The sequence below is a fragment of the Emys orbicularis genome, chromosome 2 (genome assembly GCF_028017835.1).
Source record: "Emys orbicularis isolate rEmyOrb1 chromosome 2, rEmyOrb1.hap1, whole genome shotgun sequence".
Lineage (NCBI taxonomy): Eukaryota > Metazoa > Chordata > Testudines > Emydidae > Emys > Emys orbicularis.
The window spans coordinates 65670086-65686871 of NC_088684.1; the positions used below are offsets into that span (position 1 = coordinate 65670086).

The window sequence follows — 16786 nt, forward strand, 5'->3', positions numbered from 1 at the left end:
TAAACCATCAATTCATTTCAGCAATCTGGAACATTACATATAAAATTTTGTAAATTATAAGTAGGTTCAACTGTACTGGAAAGCTAATAAAGCTTTTACAGTACATTTCACCCTGCCAACTTATACAGATTCTTCAATAAAACACTAGTTTTCCTATCCACCCAAAGAACCTTTCATTCTTACTAGAAGTCCATACGATCTGAGCTTCATTCATCCATATATCTGTATCAGAAAGAATTAAACAGTAACCAGCCTTGCAGAATACATGCAAATCAGATTTGTTAATCAAAATGTTTTTAATATTAATACAAATGGATTCTGCAAACTGATTTGGATTAACCAGGTCTGGCTGTGCTTCCATCTGGAAGTTATATATTTTCTAACATTAGCCACATCTTGAAAAAACAGATTCAGATGTTTGGAACAGGTTCAGAACAGTTGTAAGAAATTTCAGATACAAATGAAAAAATCAGTTCTAATGTCTTTTTCCCCTCTCAATTTTCTCAGTGAACATTTGTACTCATGATAGTTGGGGGGGTAGGGGAGGAAACGGGGGGGGGGGGGGGGGTTTGCTTTGGAATGACTGTGTACAGTACTGCGATTTGATCTCTCTTATATTGCCTACGAGGATTTTAACCCTGACCCTAAAAAGAATCACGATGCCAAGTGGAGATAATTCTCCTGTTCCAACTACTAGGAAACAGCATTAGAGAGGCTACAATTTTTGTATCAGCATAATTATTTCACTTAGGGCTGTGTGGGTTTTTTGCCCCTCCCCCCCTTTAAAAAAGGCAAAACAGTTAAAGTTGGTATAATCCCTAGCCAACAAAATGTTTTCCCCCCATTCTTTTTGTATGATTTTTGTTTTAAATTCCACGAATACACACAATACATTATTTTTGTTTTGAATGCCAACTCATCACATACCCAAAGAGATATTTCCTGACCTACCTTGTCTTTTTGCTAGTCTTGGGTTTTGGTGTGGTATTTTTTGCTTTCTTTTCCTTTGGCTCTTTGGGAGGCTTGGGGGTTTTGGGAGGCTTGGGTTCCTTAGGCTCCTTCTTTTCCTTGGGTTCTTTAGGATCCTTCGGCTCCTTTTTTGACTTGGGCTTTTTCTTTTTCTTTTTCTCTTCTTGGGAGCAATCCAATGAGTTCCTGGTTTGATCCTGGCTGTCAAGACCACCAGGAAAATCTTCCTTACCAAAACCTTTACTGGGACCCGCTGCAAGAATGTGATTGTTTTTCTTTTTCTTCTTCTTTTGCTGAGGCTGCTGTTCAATCGATGGCAGGTAATCATCATTTTTCACTAGCTGGGTATTCAGTCCACTAACCTGAGTCATATCCGGCACTGGTTTCTCTACAAAGGGCTCCGATGGAGAATGCTAAGAAATACAAATAGGCATCAAATTAGTATAGCATAATAAAAACACACATTTGTTGTCCATAAAATTGTTTACTTAGAGCTCTCTATTTTAGGACTGAGAGGTCATGGAGGGAGACAAGAGAAAACAGAAGGTGAAGTTAATTGGTAACATTTCAAACAAATATTATACAATAATTATAAGCACTGCTATGCTGCTGTTAAGGTTGTGGCAGAACAGCTATAAAGTACTGAATATTGCAAGTATAAAATTCTTCATGACTAAAAACTCTGTATAAAAGGTATAAATCCACAAACAAAATTTCATACACCAAATAAAATTCATTTAGACTTCAAAATGAAAAAAAAATAAGGCAGACATTGGCCTCATCCCGCCAACCAGCTTGTTTTATTTAGCCTGACCATATGAAGCTGATGAATATAGTCTTGGGGGCTGGGGAGTGGGGGGGGGCTGGCAGCGGCATAAGCTGGGTGGCGTAACAGCAGAGCCCCTTCCCTGGTGGCATGATGGAGGGGCAGCCAGGCCAAATTTGAGTGCCATTACGACTTGGCACATGAGGTCCTGCTGACAACAATCTCTACCTCCACTCTGCTCCCCTTCAACACAGGCTCCAACTCCGTCCCATGCCACCTAGCTCTGGTTACTTCCTAAGCTTGGTGGAGGGTGGGGAGTGAAGGCCCCGGCTGAAACTTCATTGGCTTTCAGCTCCCAAATCATCAATGGGTAGGCAGTAACGAGCTGGGAGGCATGGGACAGAGGTAATCTGTGCTGATGAGGCAGTAGCAATTTTACTAAAAGACTGTGTACCTTAGCAACCTGGCTCAACCTTTAATTTTTGGGGGGAGAGAGGTTGTTTTCTGTATGGCCTGACAAAGGGGTTTTTAGTGGATTTTATGGCCCTCCGCTATCCTAAAGTTGTCCATCTATGAAATAAAGGTTATTTATATAAGACTTTCCCATATTCTGGTAACAGCTATTTTGTATGAGTAATCTGGGACAGGTGAGTTACTTATATGGGACTTTTGTCATCTGAAAACAAGTATTAACTTTGGCTTCTATACACAGAATTGGAAAATTAATAGGACACAATCATAGGGTGCATTTACACAAGAGAACTGCATCAGTGCCATTTACACTGGTGCATGCATGACATCAACATTTTGACCAACATCCCAAGGATTGAACTGAGGACCTCCAGAGCTAAGAGCATGATCTTTTACAGTATATGCTAAAGAGCCACTGTTCTCTAGGTGGGGTTGTAATGGACTCTTATCCTCTGCAGATCGGGCACAAAGGAGGACTAATACAAAAACATCCATGCTGTTTTGAGTATGCCCAGTGTACCATGTTCTCACACAGCACTCCTCGAAAGCACTGCCTGTATGTTGTACATGTCCACGGGTGGGCAAACGTTTTGGTTCCTGGCCAATGGGAACTGCAGGGGCAGCGCTTGGGGCAGGGACAGTGTGCAGAGCCCCCTGGCTGCCCCTACGCATAGGAGCTGAAGAGGGGACATGCTGCTGCTTCTGGGAGCCGCGTGGAGTGGGGCAAGCCCCTGACCCCACTCCCCAGCAGGAGCTCGAGGGCCAGATTAAAATGTCTGGAGGGCCGGATGCGGCCCCTGGGCTGTAGTTTGCCCACCTCTGTACGCGTCCCACAGTTCCTGGCATAACACTCTGGAGCAAGTATAGAATGTCTGTTTGCATCTATTCTTGTTTTTGTTTTGTTCCACTCAGTGCTTTAGCTAGTTCTGCCCTACACAACTATCCACACAAATGCTGTGAAGACAAGGAGTTACGTCATGCCATGGCGTCACACTATCAATGCAGATGGAAGAGGGCCCTACACCAGGCTTTTCCTGAGGTCCAGCCTTTTGGAAGACAGGGATCACTGAGCCAGGGAAAAGTATGGGACAGTAAGCAGAGAGGTGGATATTTCTTCTGGGGGACAAGTAGCCTTGTGTAACTAATGTCACTATTTTTTATTTTATTTTATTTATTTATGAGATGTTGGGTGTGTTTCAGAGTTGCAACTGTCTGACTGCAATTCCAACCCCTGGTCGGTCACTTAACTTCTGGTAAAGGTGTGAACTGTCGTGTGTGTGTACACTGCACACACACAGAGGTTATGTTTATTACCCATCAGGACCTAATATGTAACAAATGTATGTGGACCTATGGTATGTTACAGTTTTGTGAGGAGTCCAAATTATGGATAGCATGCCAAATTTTCCTAATAGAGACACATTTTATTTTGTCATCCAAGTTTTTTTATTTCAGGGTTTTAATTCCTCGTGGCTGTTAGAATAAGCTGCTGAATGTAAATCCAAGTAGTTCTGTCCTAGCAACTATATGTACACTGAGAATATTCAGCATTTATCCTATTAATGGCCTAGCACTGCATTAAGTTCACCAGTGGTTGTAGCCATAGAAACATTAGCATAGACTGGGGGAGGTATTTTCCCCCCCATTGTAGATACTCAGAAATAAGAACACATACACAGTGTACAATAACTTCCATCAATGGAGCTGCACCAGTGCTAGACCAAACAATGGCAGAAGTGTTGAAAATTCTTAGTATGGATAAGAACCCTAATCTGCAGAGAGGCAACTAGTGCCTCTGCTGCAGATCACAACTTTCCAAAGTAGCTGCAATGAAATTACCACAAATATCACTTTTACTTTACTGGTGCTTGGGAACGCCTTAGACACCACCCCATAGGCAATGGAACTATTCATGGCAGAGAACTGAGGAGAGGGTTGGAGAGGGGAAATTGGATTGGGAGACAGAAGACCAAGGTTCTGGCTGCGACAATGACTTGCTGTGTGACCGTGGGCAATTCACTTCATCTTCATCTATTAGACTAAGTTCTTCGGTGTAGGGAATGTCTCAAGTGTTTGCTGCAATGGAGCCCCAGCTCTCAGTTCAGACCTCTAGGTACTATTGTAATAGTGATGAGGAAGGGAATTTTCTGCTACAGCAGGGGAAAGGAATGGTGGAGAGAAACTAAACTCATTCTTCCAAGATTAAGAGAAAACGGCAGGGCGGGTTGTTTCAAATTTATCAGACACCTTACTGATAGAGGCCAATATAAAACATGGCATCCCTAAACATAGTCCAGGATGACACGTGGGAATTACCACACCAGATCATTCATGTGGTCCATATAGTCCTGTATCTGACTGTAGAAACAGATACTTCGGAGAAAGGTGCAAACAACCTGAAGTTAGGCAGATGTGCCTGCACATTAGGTCTCCTCCTAAATCCCTGCGAGAGATTGGCTTCCACCCTGAAGCATGAGGTTTAATATCTCTTCCAAAAATCTCTGTTCACATTAGTGAAAACTATTATCCATACAAATAGCTATTATAAGTTATTACCCACACAAGTGTCCAATCTCTTTTTTTTAAAACTCTGCAAAATTTCTGGCCTCGGTATCACCATGTCGCAATGATTTCCACAGTTTAATTACATATGTGAAAAAAAATATTTCCTTTTATCAGTTTTGAATTTGTCACCTTTTAATTTAATTGAATGTCCCCATGTACTTGTGTTATGAGACAAAAAACAGAAGCTCTTGATCTACTTTCTAATACCATTCATTATTTTATGTACTTTTATCATTTCATCTTATTCATCTCCTTTCTGAAAAATAATAAAAATATCAAGGTCTTATATAGTGCTCTTCATCCATAGCTCCCAAAGTGTTTTACAAAGGAATAACCCCACTCTTATCAATCTTTGAACCTTCTAATTTTGCCCCCTTTTTGTTTGGAAAAAAAAGATAAGCAACCATTTCTGCACACATCATTCGAGGTTAGGCTACACCCCATCAACTTACACAAAAGTATTACAATAGTCCCTGTATTATTCTCCATTATATACCCATCCTAAAACCTTGTTTAACTGCAACTGCACATTGAGCCAAGGTTTTCACTCAGCTGCCCACAATGGCACTCAGATCCTTTTCCTGAATGATACAGTGAATTTAGAACCCTGTAAGGTATATGAGTAGTTCAAATTTTCCTTCCATTGTTCATTTACTTTGCAATCTGCTAGGAATCCCATTACTTTCCATTTTCCCAGGAGACTAGGGTGGTGAACGCTCCTCCTAGGCTTTCCTCCAGGTTGCTGCCTTTGGATATCATCACAAAGACTTTTTCTTTTAAATCACACTTCAGATAGTAGATTTAGTTGTCTGGATAGTACAACAATTGTCCAAGCCCTTGAAATATCCTTGCCTATTTTTACTCCACTTGATTGCTTTTAGCACTGCTCTTAGTCTGGACAATTAAACTCTATTAAATCAGTTTCATTGGTAGATATTCAGAGCTTCAGGTTTTGGTTCCAATGCTGAGGGGAAATATCTGTGTTGGAATTTTAAAAACAGACATTTCTATTGATCTTAAGTTTTGCAAAAGCTTGTTTAAAAGATCTAATTTTGGGGCCAAATTAGCGTTTCTTTTAAAAATGATTCACGAAGATTTAAAAAAAAAAATGCCCAACAGCCAGACAAGCCACTAACATTAACAGTTTCAATAAAGTCTTTTCAATGTATCTGCTCAATGAGCTACAAGATTGAGGATGTTTAAATTTTAGCCACTTTTCAAAGTGTGCCTGTGAAGCAAAGTTCACAGGATTGATCCACTGATTTCAAAATGAATGTTATTTTATTTTTGTATGCACACATGCACGCATGCACACACTTTCATTACTTTTTTTGTGCAAAAATATCCCTGCGTTACCTCGCCTCTCCATCTCCTGAATGACTTTTTTCAAAAGATTAAAAAACTATCTAGAAATGGCAAGATTTAGAACAGACCAGTAAAAACCAGGATATTTGAAGTTGAGGCTCACATTCTCTCCAACTTTCCCCATGCACAATGATGTAAAAATGACTGATATTGCTGTCACAATTTTAACTTTTCTGCCTCATGTCAAGACCTTACATTAAAATGTTTAAAATATTGTTCCCCATCTCATTCCTTTCTTAAGAACTTCTCAAAACTAGTGAATTAAGTTTTGTAAGATGTCAACCTGTAGACTTTCACGTTCTTTCAGTCCCACTCACTACCTCAAAAAAGCATATACGTAACATTCACTCAAGTGGTGCTTTAAAATATTTAATTTATATATTACATGCACAAATTATGTATGAAATTGGAAAGCCAAAAATCTAAAAAAGTTATACCAACTCCTATTCACAATACTAGGTTATTGAGAATTAAAAATAGGCATCCCAATTCAACAAAATAAAATACCTTCTACATTTAAATACTTCTATATTGCTAGAAATTTTCATTCACATACCTCAAAAGCATACATTAGTGAAACAGCCTATGTCTGCTCTAATTAGTTTTCATTTCATATTACTTCTGTCTCATTTTACTTTGCAAATGTTTTAGTTTAAAATTTTATTATATCAATATGATCTTAATTTTTAGCATTATACTTTTCAAAAGTGGGTGTGATTAAGTCTAATTTTCTGTGCATTTTGGATTAATATTTTTGCACCAAACTTTATATCCCCGACTGACAACCCCACATTGCTCCCTAGTGTGAAACTGTGTAGGAGCAGCACAAATCTGGGAGGAGGCCGAGAGATCAGAGGCAGCTTGAAGGAGGCATTTCTCCACCCTAGAACAGTTGTCTGAATTTTTTTTTTTTTTTTTTTTTAAACAGGGTTGATAAGGGAAGGAAGGTAGGACAGGTTATTACCAGTAAATATTGGCTTAAACCTATCATAGGGACTTATTTCAAATAGTTCTTCATCTTTAAATCTACATTGGATTAACTACAGTTACAGGGTCACAATTTCCAATAACAGAACCCTGTTTTCCATTTATAAAAAATTACAAAAAAAAACTGTATGTACTACATACTTTTACAAAAAGATTGAAAACTTACCTGTACACTTCAGAACACAAATCATTCCCCCCCAACACACACTACTTTTAGTAATAAATGAGGCCATAATTTAGCATCTTGGTACAGAATTTAATCTTCCACAGGAAAGAAACCAGTAAAGATTAAATACAAATAGGTATTAATCCTGTTTGATATGCAGGCAGAATTATTTTTGGTACTATTTGAAATAAGGTGAAAAAGGTGCTCAGAAATATTGCAGTGTTTACTAGACCCACATCTCCTTAAATCTTTTAGAGAAAAGCTGTTTTTGTAAACATTTAACGAAGAACAGATGGCCCGTTTTAATCATGTGAAAAAAACCTGGAGCTCACATTAATACTCCTACAACAGACTACTGGGTCTAGTCACCTCCCTAACCAGCAGTACTGTCTTCAGTAATGCCATTTAATTTTACTATGGACATTTTCTCATCAATTCCCACTGCTTGACAGTTAATCAATGTCATTAACATTCAATATGACCATGCAGGACATTGCTAAAATCTTGTTTATTAGAGCAAATGTGGAGATTCCCAAATCTTCTAAGATTTTAAAAACGCAACTTTTAAACAATAACTTGACACTCAAAAAATTGCCTTTGATAGCAAAATGTTCTCAAAAAATTAAAGCCCAGCCATATTTGAACAAATTTCACATAAATATGGCATTTATTTGAGAAAATTCTTCAGATCTGTACAATCTCACCCCTGGAGTTCACATTTATTTATTTTTTAATTTGAAAACAAACATTTGATGCTCAAAAGATTTAATAAATTAAAAGTAAAGAAGCTTGTGCTCCATGGATGTTTACACATTTAGATCCAAACTCATTTTCTACTGCTCAGAAAAGATGGATGGCTCAAATGAGGCCTGTTATGTAAAGTGGCAGGATGGACAGGATACAGAATTAATCCAATGAGGGTTAGTGTGAGCGAAGGGGGGAGGAAATGGTGGGGAATTAAGGAGGAGACAATCTTTCTGTTGCTTGAACAAGGATTGAAACAACGTGAACTATACTTAAGTAGTGATAGCAGATGAGTGTCAGTTCCCTGGCAGAGGAGCCTCTTGAGATATTGAGCTTTTCAGCTCTAGAGTAAGAGCAGAGTATGTGACATGACTCAGCTAACTTTGTCAAATATAAACACCAGCATTAAAAAAATCCCTATTTACTCTGACAGCTGAGAAACCCCATTTTAATTTGCATCAGGCGCTCTTCTAGACTCCAGGAGCCCCTTCAGACTCTATGAAGCACCTCTAGGGTAACCACATTTTATTTACACTTTTTGAAATCTCATCTGTTAATCATGGCGTATAACTTGAGAAGAAATGTCCAATTAGTTTCCTGACTCCAAAATCTGAACTGCTCCCAACACCATTCCCAAATTATGGGACAATATGATACAGATCCAAACTTTTCAGTTTAAGCAAATCATTGCTGAATACTTTTCCTCAATAACAAGTATAATTCTGGTAAGTTTTATCTCCTCCATCTAACAGATAAGCTGATTCTCTTCAGAAAGGTGCAGAAAGCATGAGTGACTGAACTCAGACCTCTTTTTAAAGAGGTGGCAGTAGGGGCAAGAGGTTAGACAACAGGAGACAGCAGCAACACATTGGGAAAATAGAGTTCTGTATAAGGCCAGGGCCCTACCAAATTAGCGGACGTGAAAAATGCGTCACGGACTGTGAAATCCGGTCTCCTCCGTGAAATCTGGTCTTTTGTGTACTTTTATCCTATACTATACAAATTTCACGGGGGAGACCAGTGTTTCTCAAACTGGGGGTCCCGACCCAAAAGGGGGTCACCAGGTTATTGTAGGTGGTTGCAGTATTGGCAGCCTTACTTCTGCACTGCCTTCAGAGCTGGGTGGCTGGAGAGTGGCGGTGCTGGCCAGGCGTTCAGCTCTGAAGGCAGCACCCCGCCAGCAGCAGTGCAGAAGTAAGGGTGACAACATCATACCATGTCACCCTTACTTCTGTGCTTCTGCCTTCAAAGCTGGACTGCTGCAGGCTGAGGGCCCAGCTCTGAAGGCAGCAGCACAGAAGTAAGGGTGGCAATACCATACTATGCCACCCTTACTTCTGCGCTGCTGCTGGCGGCAGCGCTGCCTTAACAGCTGGGCACCCGGCCAGCAGCTGCTGCTCCCCATCCACCCAGGTCTGAAGGCAGCACAGAAGCAAGGGTGGTAATACTATGATCCCCCCTACAATATCTTTGCGTCCCCCCCCCCTTTTGGATCAGGACCCCTACAGTTAAATCTGAAATTTCACAATGTTGTAAGTATCTGAAATCATGACATGACTATTTTAAAAATCCTCTGACTCTGAAATTGACCAAAATGGACCATGAATTTGGTAGGGCCCTAACCATGGAGGTTAGTCATTAGTAGGTTCAAGCTCGATGGCAAGGTCGTCAGGGAGATGAAGTCTTCGCATGCAATATATGCCCCATTCCCATCACTTTGAATCCCTTCATTAGCTTCCGATCTTTTACTGAATTAAATTCATGCTCCTAATCTTTACTTACGTGTACTAGGCCCTACAGGACTTTTTCCATAAATATCTATGCCCATTTTCTTTTACTGCCCCTCTCACTCCATATGCTGTTCCTAAAACTTTCACCCTCCTGATTCCTTTGCCTTTATACCACTCTTGGTTTCGGGCCTTCTTTCATGCTGTTCCCTACATCTGGAACATGCTCAGGCCTAGTCAACACTAGCAAAAATAGTAATAGCAATAGTCCAGATGCAAAGTTGGAAGAATCAGAAGACAGGGCTCACCGCTATGCGTTTGTCAACCCTGCAATTGAAGGTGTGCTTGGAGCTGCAGTATGCACACCCATGCTAGCTATAATCCAGCAAATGAAGCTAAAAATAGTGGTGTAGATCCAGCAGCGCGGGCTGCACAAGCCCGACCAGAAGCCTCGATACATACTGTCATTACTAGAGCCCACACTGGGATAAGCGTCGCCATGTCTTCATTCCTATTTTTAGCTGCATTAGTTAGATTAAACATACTATGAGAATGCTTACATGAGCTGCAATCACACCCTTGATTTCAGCACAGACACACCCATCGTCATAAAGTCTTAATCAACTACTAGTACAGATGCACCAGTGCTAGAATATGGGTACAGACTCACTGTCATCCATCAAGACTATTCTTTCTTATTTAAATCCCTCTGTGCAACCTATCTCTTCAAATAATCCTTCCTCATTCTCATCCCATGCTCTTCTGCTCCTAAATTTAACTGCAAGATCTTTTGGGGCAGGGGTAGATCTAATAGTACATAAGTGTTCAGGCAAAATAAGTGTTCACTGCCATTCACTTACAAGGTACAATAGTAGTAAGACCTCAAATACTTGCCATAGTTAATATTTCAGGATCCAGGGTGACAGCTGATTTGATTTGCTACAAACTAATTTTTTCAGAGGTCCCTTTTACAATGTAAGGAAAAGCCAAAACAGTTAAAACTTTTTGAGAAGAACAATCCTGAAAAGTTTCCACGTTTTCTTTAAATACTGTAGAGAAGGCTAACGTATTATAAACTATTTTACAAATGGGTAGGGTAATAATTAATCTTGTAAATCTGTAAATTAATTTTGTAAACCTGGGGACACATTGCCATGTCTCATTAACACCTTTTGAACAAGAAATAGTGGTAACAGGCCACTTCACCTTGAATGGTCCCCTAATTACCTTGAACAGTCCCCTAAACTATCTATTCGATCTTGTATTTAGCGGTGACATTCTGAGTACCTTTCCCAGACCTGAAGCACTCTGTGTGGCTTGAAAGCTTGTCTCTCTCACCAACAAAGTTGGTCCAATAAAAGATATTACCTCACCCCACTGTGTCTCTCTCGTATCCTGGGACCAACACGGCTACAACACCACAGCATATGACAACAGTTATTAGTCATTTTTCCCAGGGAAATACTCACATTTTTTGTTGACGCGTCCTTTAAATACCATTTTATTTTTAAAACAATGTTTTGATCCCCTATGACTGCTTAGAAGAGTCTATTCTGAAAAGGAGAAACTGAATGAATATAAAATGGGAAGTAGTAAAACTAGCTATACACAAAGTTCTGTCAAGATGCCCAAATTAAACTGAAAAACAAAATTATTTTTGCTAACTTAAAGTAATCTTAGGTGTTTTATAACTGGTACAAAATTTTCAGACCAATTATTTTCAAGTTAACTGTGTCCTAAAGATCATGAGAGAATGGTTAGAACTGTCCTCCAATAGACCCCAGTTCTATATTCTTGGGCCATCATTGCAAGAGCACATTCACCCACTATTTAGCTGAGCTGAAGATATAACCCAATCATGGTTTAGGTGGGTCACAGCCCATTTAAAATAGCGTGTGTCACCACCACCACAAGCTGATAATTCCCCCCATTACAGTGTTGACATCCAGTGGAAAGAATTCAAGGCAATTAATTGGGTTTGCAAATGATCCCTAAACAAGGAAGCACGTGGATACATTTTGCAGTAGTTGGAAGTAGCAACATTTGCTTTGATACTTGCAGGGAGCATTGGGAGTTACAATTCCTAAATTGTGGTCTGTGAAGCACTGAGCACTTGGTGGTGGCTATGGAGAGTTGACTAGTCACATTGTATTGACTCTCCTTGCTTGCCACTGAAAGAATTAGAACAGATAGGAGGGGAAATTGACATGAAGAGCAAGAACAGACACTAAAGACAGATGAATATATACCTACTTTCCAAGCTGCTTTTTCACATAAGCAATTGCAGTAGTTGCCACAGCCATTTTATACATGGGATGTGGGATGGTCCACAAAACAACAGCTCTGTTATGAACTGATCCACAGTATGAAAGTGTTGAGGACTCCTGGCTTAAGATAGCAGTGCAAGATCACTGCTAAAGAATTTAGGGTGAATTCTACACATTACAAATCTAGCAATCTAACTAACTTGACATGTTTTTCCTATGAATAGAGTAGTCAAAACCTCCCAAGTTAACAGATTTTACCAGCTTTAGTTGTACTGCCATCAACACATGATGGGACAAACTGGGCATAGAATTCATCACAGTAATGACCCCAGCTCAACATCTTCACCACCCTGCTAGCAGAGTACTATTTCAAATGGATTCCACTTATCCAACCCATAGTCACCTCTATGAAAGTTCCTGACACCAATTTACTGTACAATGGAAAAGATTGTACTTCAGTTATCTATGGTTCAAGAGGCAAGAAACATACTAATGAAATTCCCACCCTGCACTTTCCATACTTGTGCCCAAAGAACTCAAACACATTAAGCAAAAGGTGGGGGGACAAGGATGGACACACTAAAGGAAGCCTGACATACACGCAACTAACTCACCATTACTTTTCATCTCATGTCTTTGAAGTATGATCTGAGCCAATGGTCTGTTTTTAAATGATTTTGGTTATCTGTTTTCTTATAGTGTAAGCTGGACTTTCCAGTTTCTCCAACACAAGATCAAAAAGGAGCCTAACACTAGAAAATCCCCCTGGTTATTCCAGCAGTACATATAAACAGAAGGTTTACTCTCAACTTTATTTACAACAGGTGCTGGCTATGCAACTTTTGCTAACCTAATGGAAGTTGCCTGGGTGAATTCTCGTAACAAAGGGTACGTCTATACTTACCTCCGGGTCCGGCGGTAAGCAATCGATCTTCTGGGATCGATTTATCGCGTCTTGTCTAGACGTGATAAATCGATCCCAGAAGTGCTCGCTGTCGACGCCGGTACTCCTGCTCCACGAGAGGAGTACGCGGAGTTGACGGGGGAGCCAGCCTGCCTGCCGCGTGTGGACCCGCGGTAAGTTCGAACTAAGATAGTTCGACTTCAGCTACGTGAATAACGTAGCTGAAGTTGCGTATCTTAGTTTGAAGTGGGGGGTTAGTGTGGACCAGCCCAAACTGAGATTACTCCAGACAAATATTTTGAAGGAATGTTACATAAAACTGAAGAATTTGAAGTAGACAGGTTTGTGGGAAATTCAACACAATAGTTAGGCTGATATTACAAGGGGGAAAAATCACACCTATTCACCTTAATGCAAGTGTTTAGAACTACTGTAAGCTGTTTTGCTATATAATTCCTATAAATAATAAGTTGTGTGCTTCTATCTTAGTTGCAAAAGATTTCTCAGTATAAAACTGAACACAGTAGCTGTAGCAAAATCAGAACCCTTTCACAGCTATGTCTAGAAACAAGAAAGTTCTTTTGGAAGGATGAGAATTATATTCTTCTTGCTACCCTCCTACCTCTTCCCCCAACATAAAAATATGTTCTTTCAAGTTAGGTACTGAAGTTCCAGTCTGTAACGTATAGTCTAAGTTGGAAGGAGGCAGTTTCAGCATTACATTCATAATCTTGACATGACATTGTAGTCAGACCGTCAGGCTGGTTGGTTTTCTTCTTAAGAACTAGCAGTCTTCACTTAGTATGTTCAACAATTTTACAGTCGGGTTATTGTAATTAATAAATACCCCAAGAATTTTTTATTTTTTTTTTAAATCAAGCAACACTTCAGATCACTTAAAAGTGTTTTAAAATTGCCCTTGTTCATTTAGGTTCTCTTCTAGCAGTAAAGTTCGCTTCTCCTACCCACATCTTAACTACAGTAGCATATCAAACATCACCAGGCTTAGTGCAGAGCAGTACTCCAAATATCAATACACAGAGAAGACAAGCCACTAATGTTGATCCCAAAGGATAAACTAGAAAGGTCCATTTATCTTCCCACTTCAAGATGAAATTGAGAAACAAAATTAACCTAATACAGACTGAAAATTAGGAATCCCTTAATATACTAATGTTCTATCTTTTCTCCCAACCCCATACAAACAGTTAGGGACAAAACAGTTTAATTATAGCTACATATGAAATTATAAATTCAGAAAACATGCCATTGCTGCTTGTTTAGTGAACTTCTAATTCAGAAAGAGTAGTATATACTTGGGCCTAGCTCACTAATGAAAGCATCATCTAGTGGTTAAAAGCTCAGAACTGGTAGGCCGGGAGATTTGGGTTCTATTGCCAATTCTGCCATAGACTGACAATTTGGGCAAGTCGTCTTTTCTGCACAGCAGTTTCCCCACCTGTAAAACAGGAATACCACCAACCTGACCAGTGCATTATGAAGATTAATTCACTGTTTACAAAATGAACCTCTTAGATAAAAGATGCTTTAGAAGCTCACATCTTAAGACACTAGAATAAAGGCGATGTCTACAAAATGGTTTCAAAAAATTCTTAGAATACTGTAAAATTTGTATTAATGATATTATGGAATGAATAATTATTTATACTAGGATTTTGAGTTAAGATTCAGCTTATCTGATTTCACATTTTAGTGTTAATATTAGAAGAGGCTCCCAATACCAGTAAGAATCAAGGGAGACGAACACGCCATCACATGCTATGGAGGTAACTGCTAGCTTTTCATCCTAAGAGTTAAGTTCTTTGACTGACTAAATTGATTGGTTTTGAGAAAGTCTGCACAGGAATAATACATTAACCTACTGGTGCAGTAACAAATGTGGATCCAGTTTACTGGGCCAAGGAAAATAGAGTGTGCTCAGTCTACAAAGGTGGTTTCATGAAGTTTGTCACTAAGCATACCTACCAACCACTGTATGAACAAAGAGCAAAACCCTTCCCCCCAGAGCTGGAAGCATATAGCACTGTTACAGTAGCCAAGAAACAGGGAAACAGCGTATTAATTTCCCCCTTCTCCCAAAATGAATCAAATACTTAACTTTACTGACAGCAGAGTTTAATTACCCTCAACTCATGAAACTTTACTAGAGGTTAGGCAAAGACAGTTTAAGATTTAAAGAGGATAATTATGTCCTTAAGGCTCATTCCAGTAGGAGCTACACATGAAACTGAAGCTATTGAAGCAATTAAACATTCTACCAACATTTAAAGGGTCAAAAAAAGGGAGGGTCATTTACCAACTAAAAATATAGTAACACCAGTGTTAGGTAGCTGAAAAGATAATTGACATAACACTCTTTACAGATGGGGCATTGTTTTAGAACCCTTAGCTTTTATTCATGTGCGCGCGCACACATTTTTATAGTAGGAACAGGAGTGACCCCCTATTTAAGGTTGCCCAACACTTCTATTACATCAAATTCTTATACTTTTTTTTTTTTTTTTTTTTTTAAACAGCTCTAATATTTTCATGGTTTTCAGCAAGTTTTTGAAATTTGACAAAGGGCTAGTTCAGGAAAGTGCCTTTTGCTGTCTTCATGAAAATCAATTCAGATTAGATTGAGTTATAAACCATTTGTTTTTTTCCTAAGATAAAACACCATTTCCCATCCATTTAACAGAACCTACTTTGTTTTTGGTTTGGCCAAAACCCAGCAGCATTCTAGAACACTGCATGTGTACCACCTTGGTTTTTCAACTTCAGAATTCTATACAAGGAGCTCAACCCTGGATGTGACATGTATATCTTCACTTTCTCTTTTGTTCCCTCAAAATTCTCTTTGATTTAGGAGAAGTTGTAGCACAGCAGAAACCAGGAGACCAACTTTGCCCCACAGCCTCTGAAAAGAATAAATATGCTGTATCTTTGTCCCAGGCTATGCCATCTATAAGTTCAGGTTACTCATACATAGATGGAGAGGTTACCTACCTTCCATAAATAGAATTCTTCAAGATTTGTGGTCCCTATCTGTAATCCACTATAGGTATGTATATGCTCCATGCATTTAAGACTGGAAGATTCTTGCTAGTAAGGTCTGTTGGCATGGACCTGCACACTGTCCCCTTGTTCTCTGAACCAGGGGCATAAAGGGTGGGCTTCTCCAGTTCCTTCTCTACTGCAAATCACAGTTAAGAGCCAAAGCAGAGACAAAGCAAAGTAGGTAACAGAATACGGATAGGGACCACACATCTCAAAGAACTAAGGTTAAAGAAAGTAAGCAACTGTGAGCCTCAGAACACCCCCAATGCCAGTTAGCACACTTGCCATGATATATAACCAAAGGTGACATGAAATATATCACTGAAAAACTAATAACTCACTGATCATTAGTATTCTTCACGATTTATGTATAGTAAACCCACAAAGATCTTAACAGATATGTGCTGGAAATATGTTCTTTAAAAGTATCTGGCAAGCAGTGCTTAAGCCACACCTGTTTCAAGTAGGTAGAACGACATTCCTCTGTGTGGATGTCTCCAATGTAAATTAAACAAGGTGTGACCAAAGAAAGAAATGCACATTTACATGAAAGGTAAACAAAGCCGTAAGCGGGGGACCACTTAATTTCTGTGGGGAATGGAGATTGCATCCCCAGGAAACCTTCCTGCCTCTTGAAGCAAGGTCAATGAACTCTGAGAAGATAAAAGCAGAAAGAAAGCGCCATTTTGGCATCCTTCTTTATCAGAGGAGACAAAGGAACCAAACACTTTGAGCTCTATGAAGGGACCTGGCCAGAGAGTCTAGTCAGCCATGCTGGAAGAGAGACTTGGTGAG

The 16786-nt window shown here is 39.5% G+C and overlaps 1 protein-coding gene across 2 annotated transcripts in view; it reads right to left on the reverse strand.

The window, feature by feature from the left end:
- Positions 1-16786, reverse strand: part of CHD7 (chromodomain helicase DNA binding protein 7) — a 115829-nt gene that overhangs the window by 65408 nt on the left and 33635 nt on the right. The window contains exon 2 of one of the 2 annotated variants that reach the window (XM_065399593.1): positions 952-1382. In XM_065399593.1, the coding sequence (XP_065255665.1) occupies positions 952-1382 (431 nt within the window). The remainder of the gene's footprint in view (positions 1-951; positions 1383-16786) is intronic. The other variant, XM_065399594.1, reaches the window with a different exon arrangement.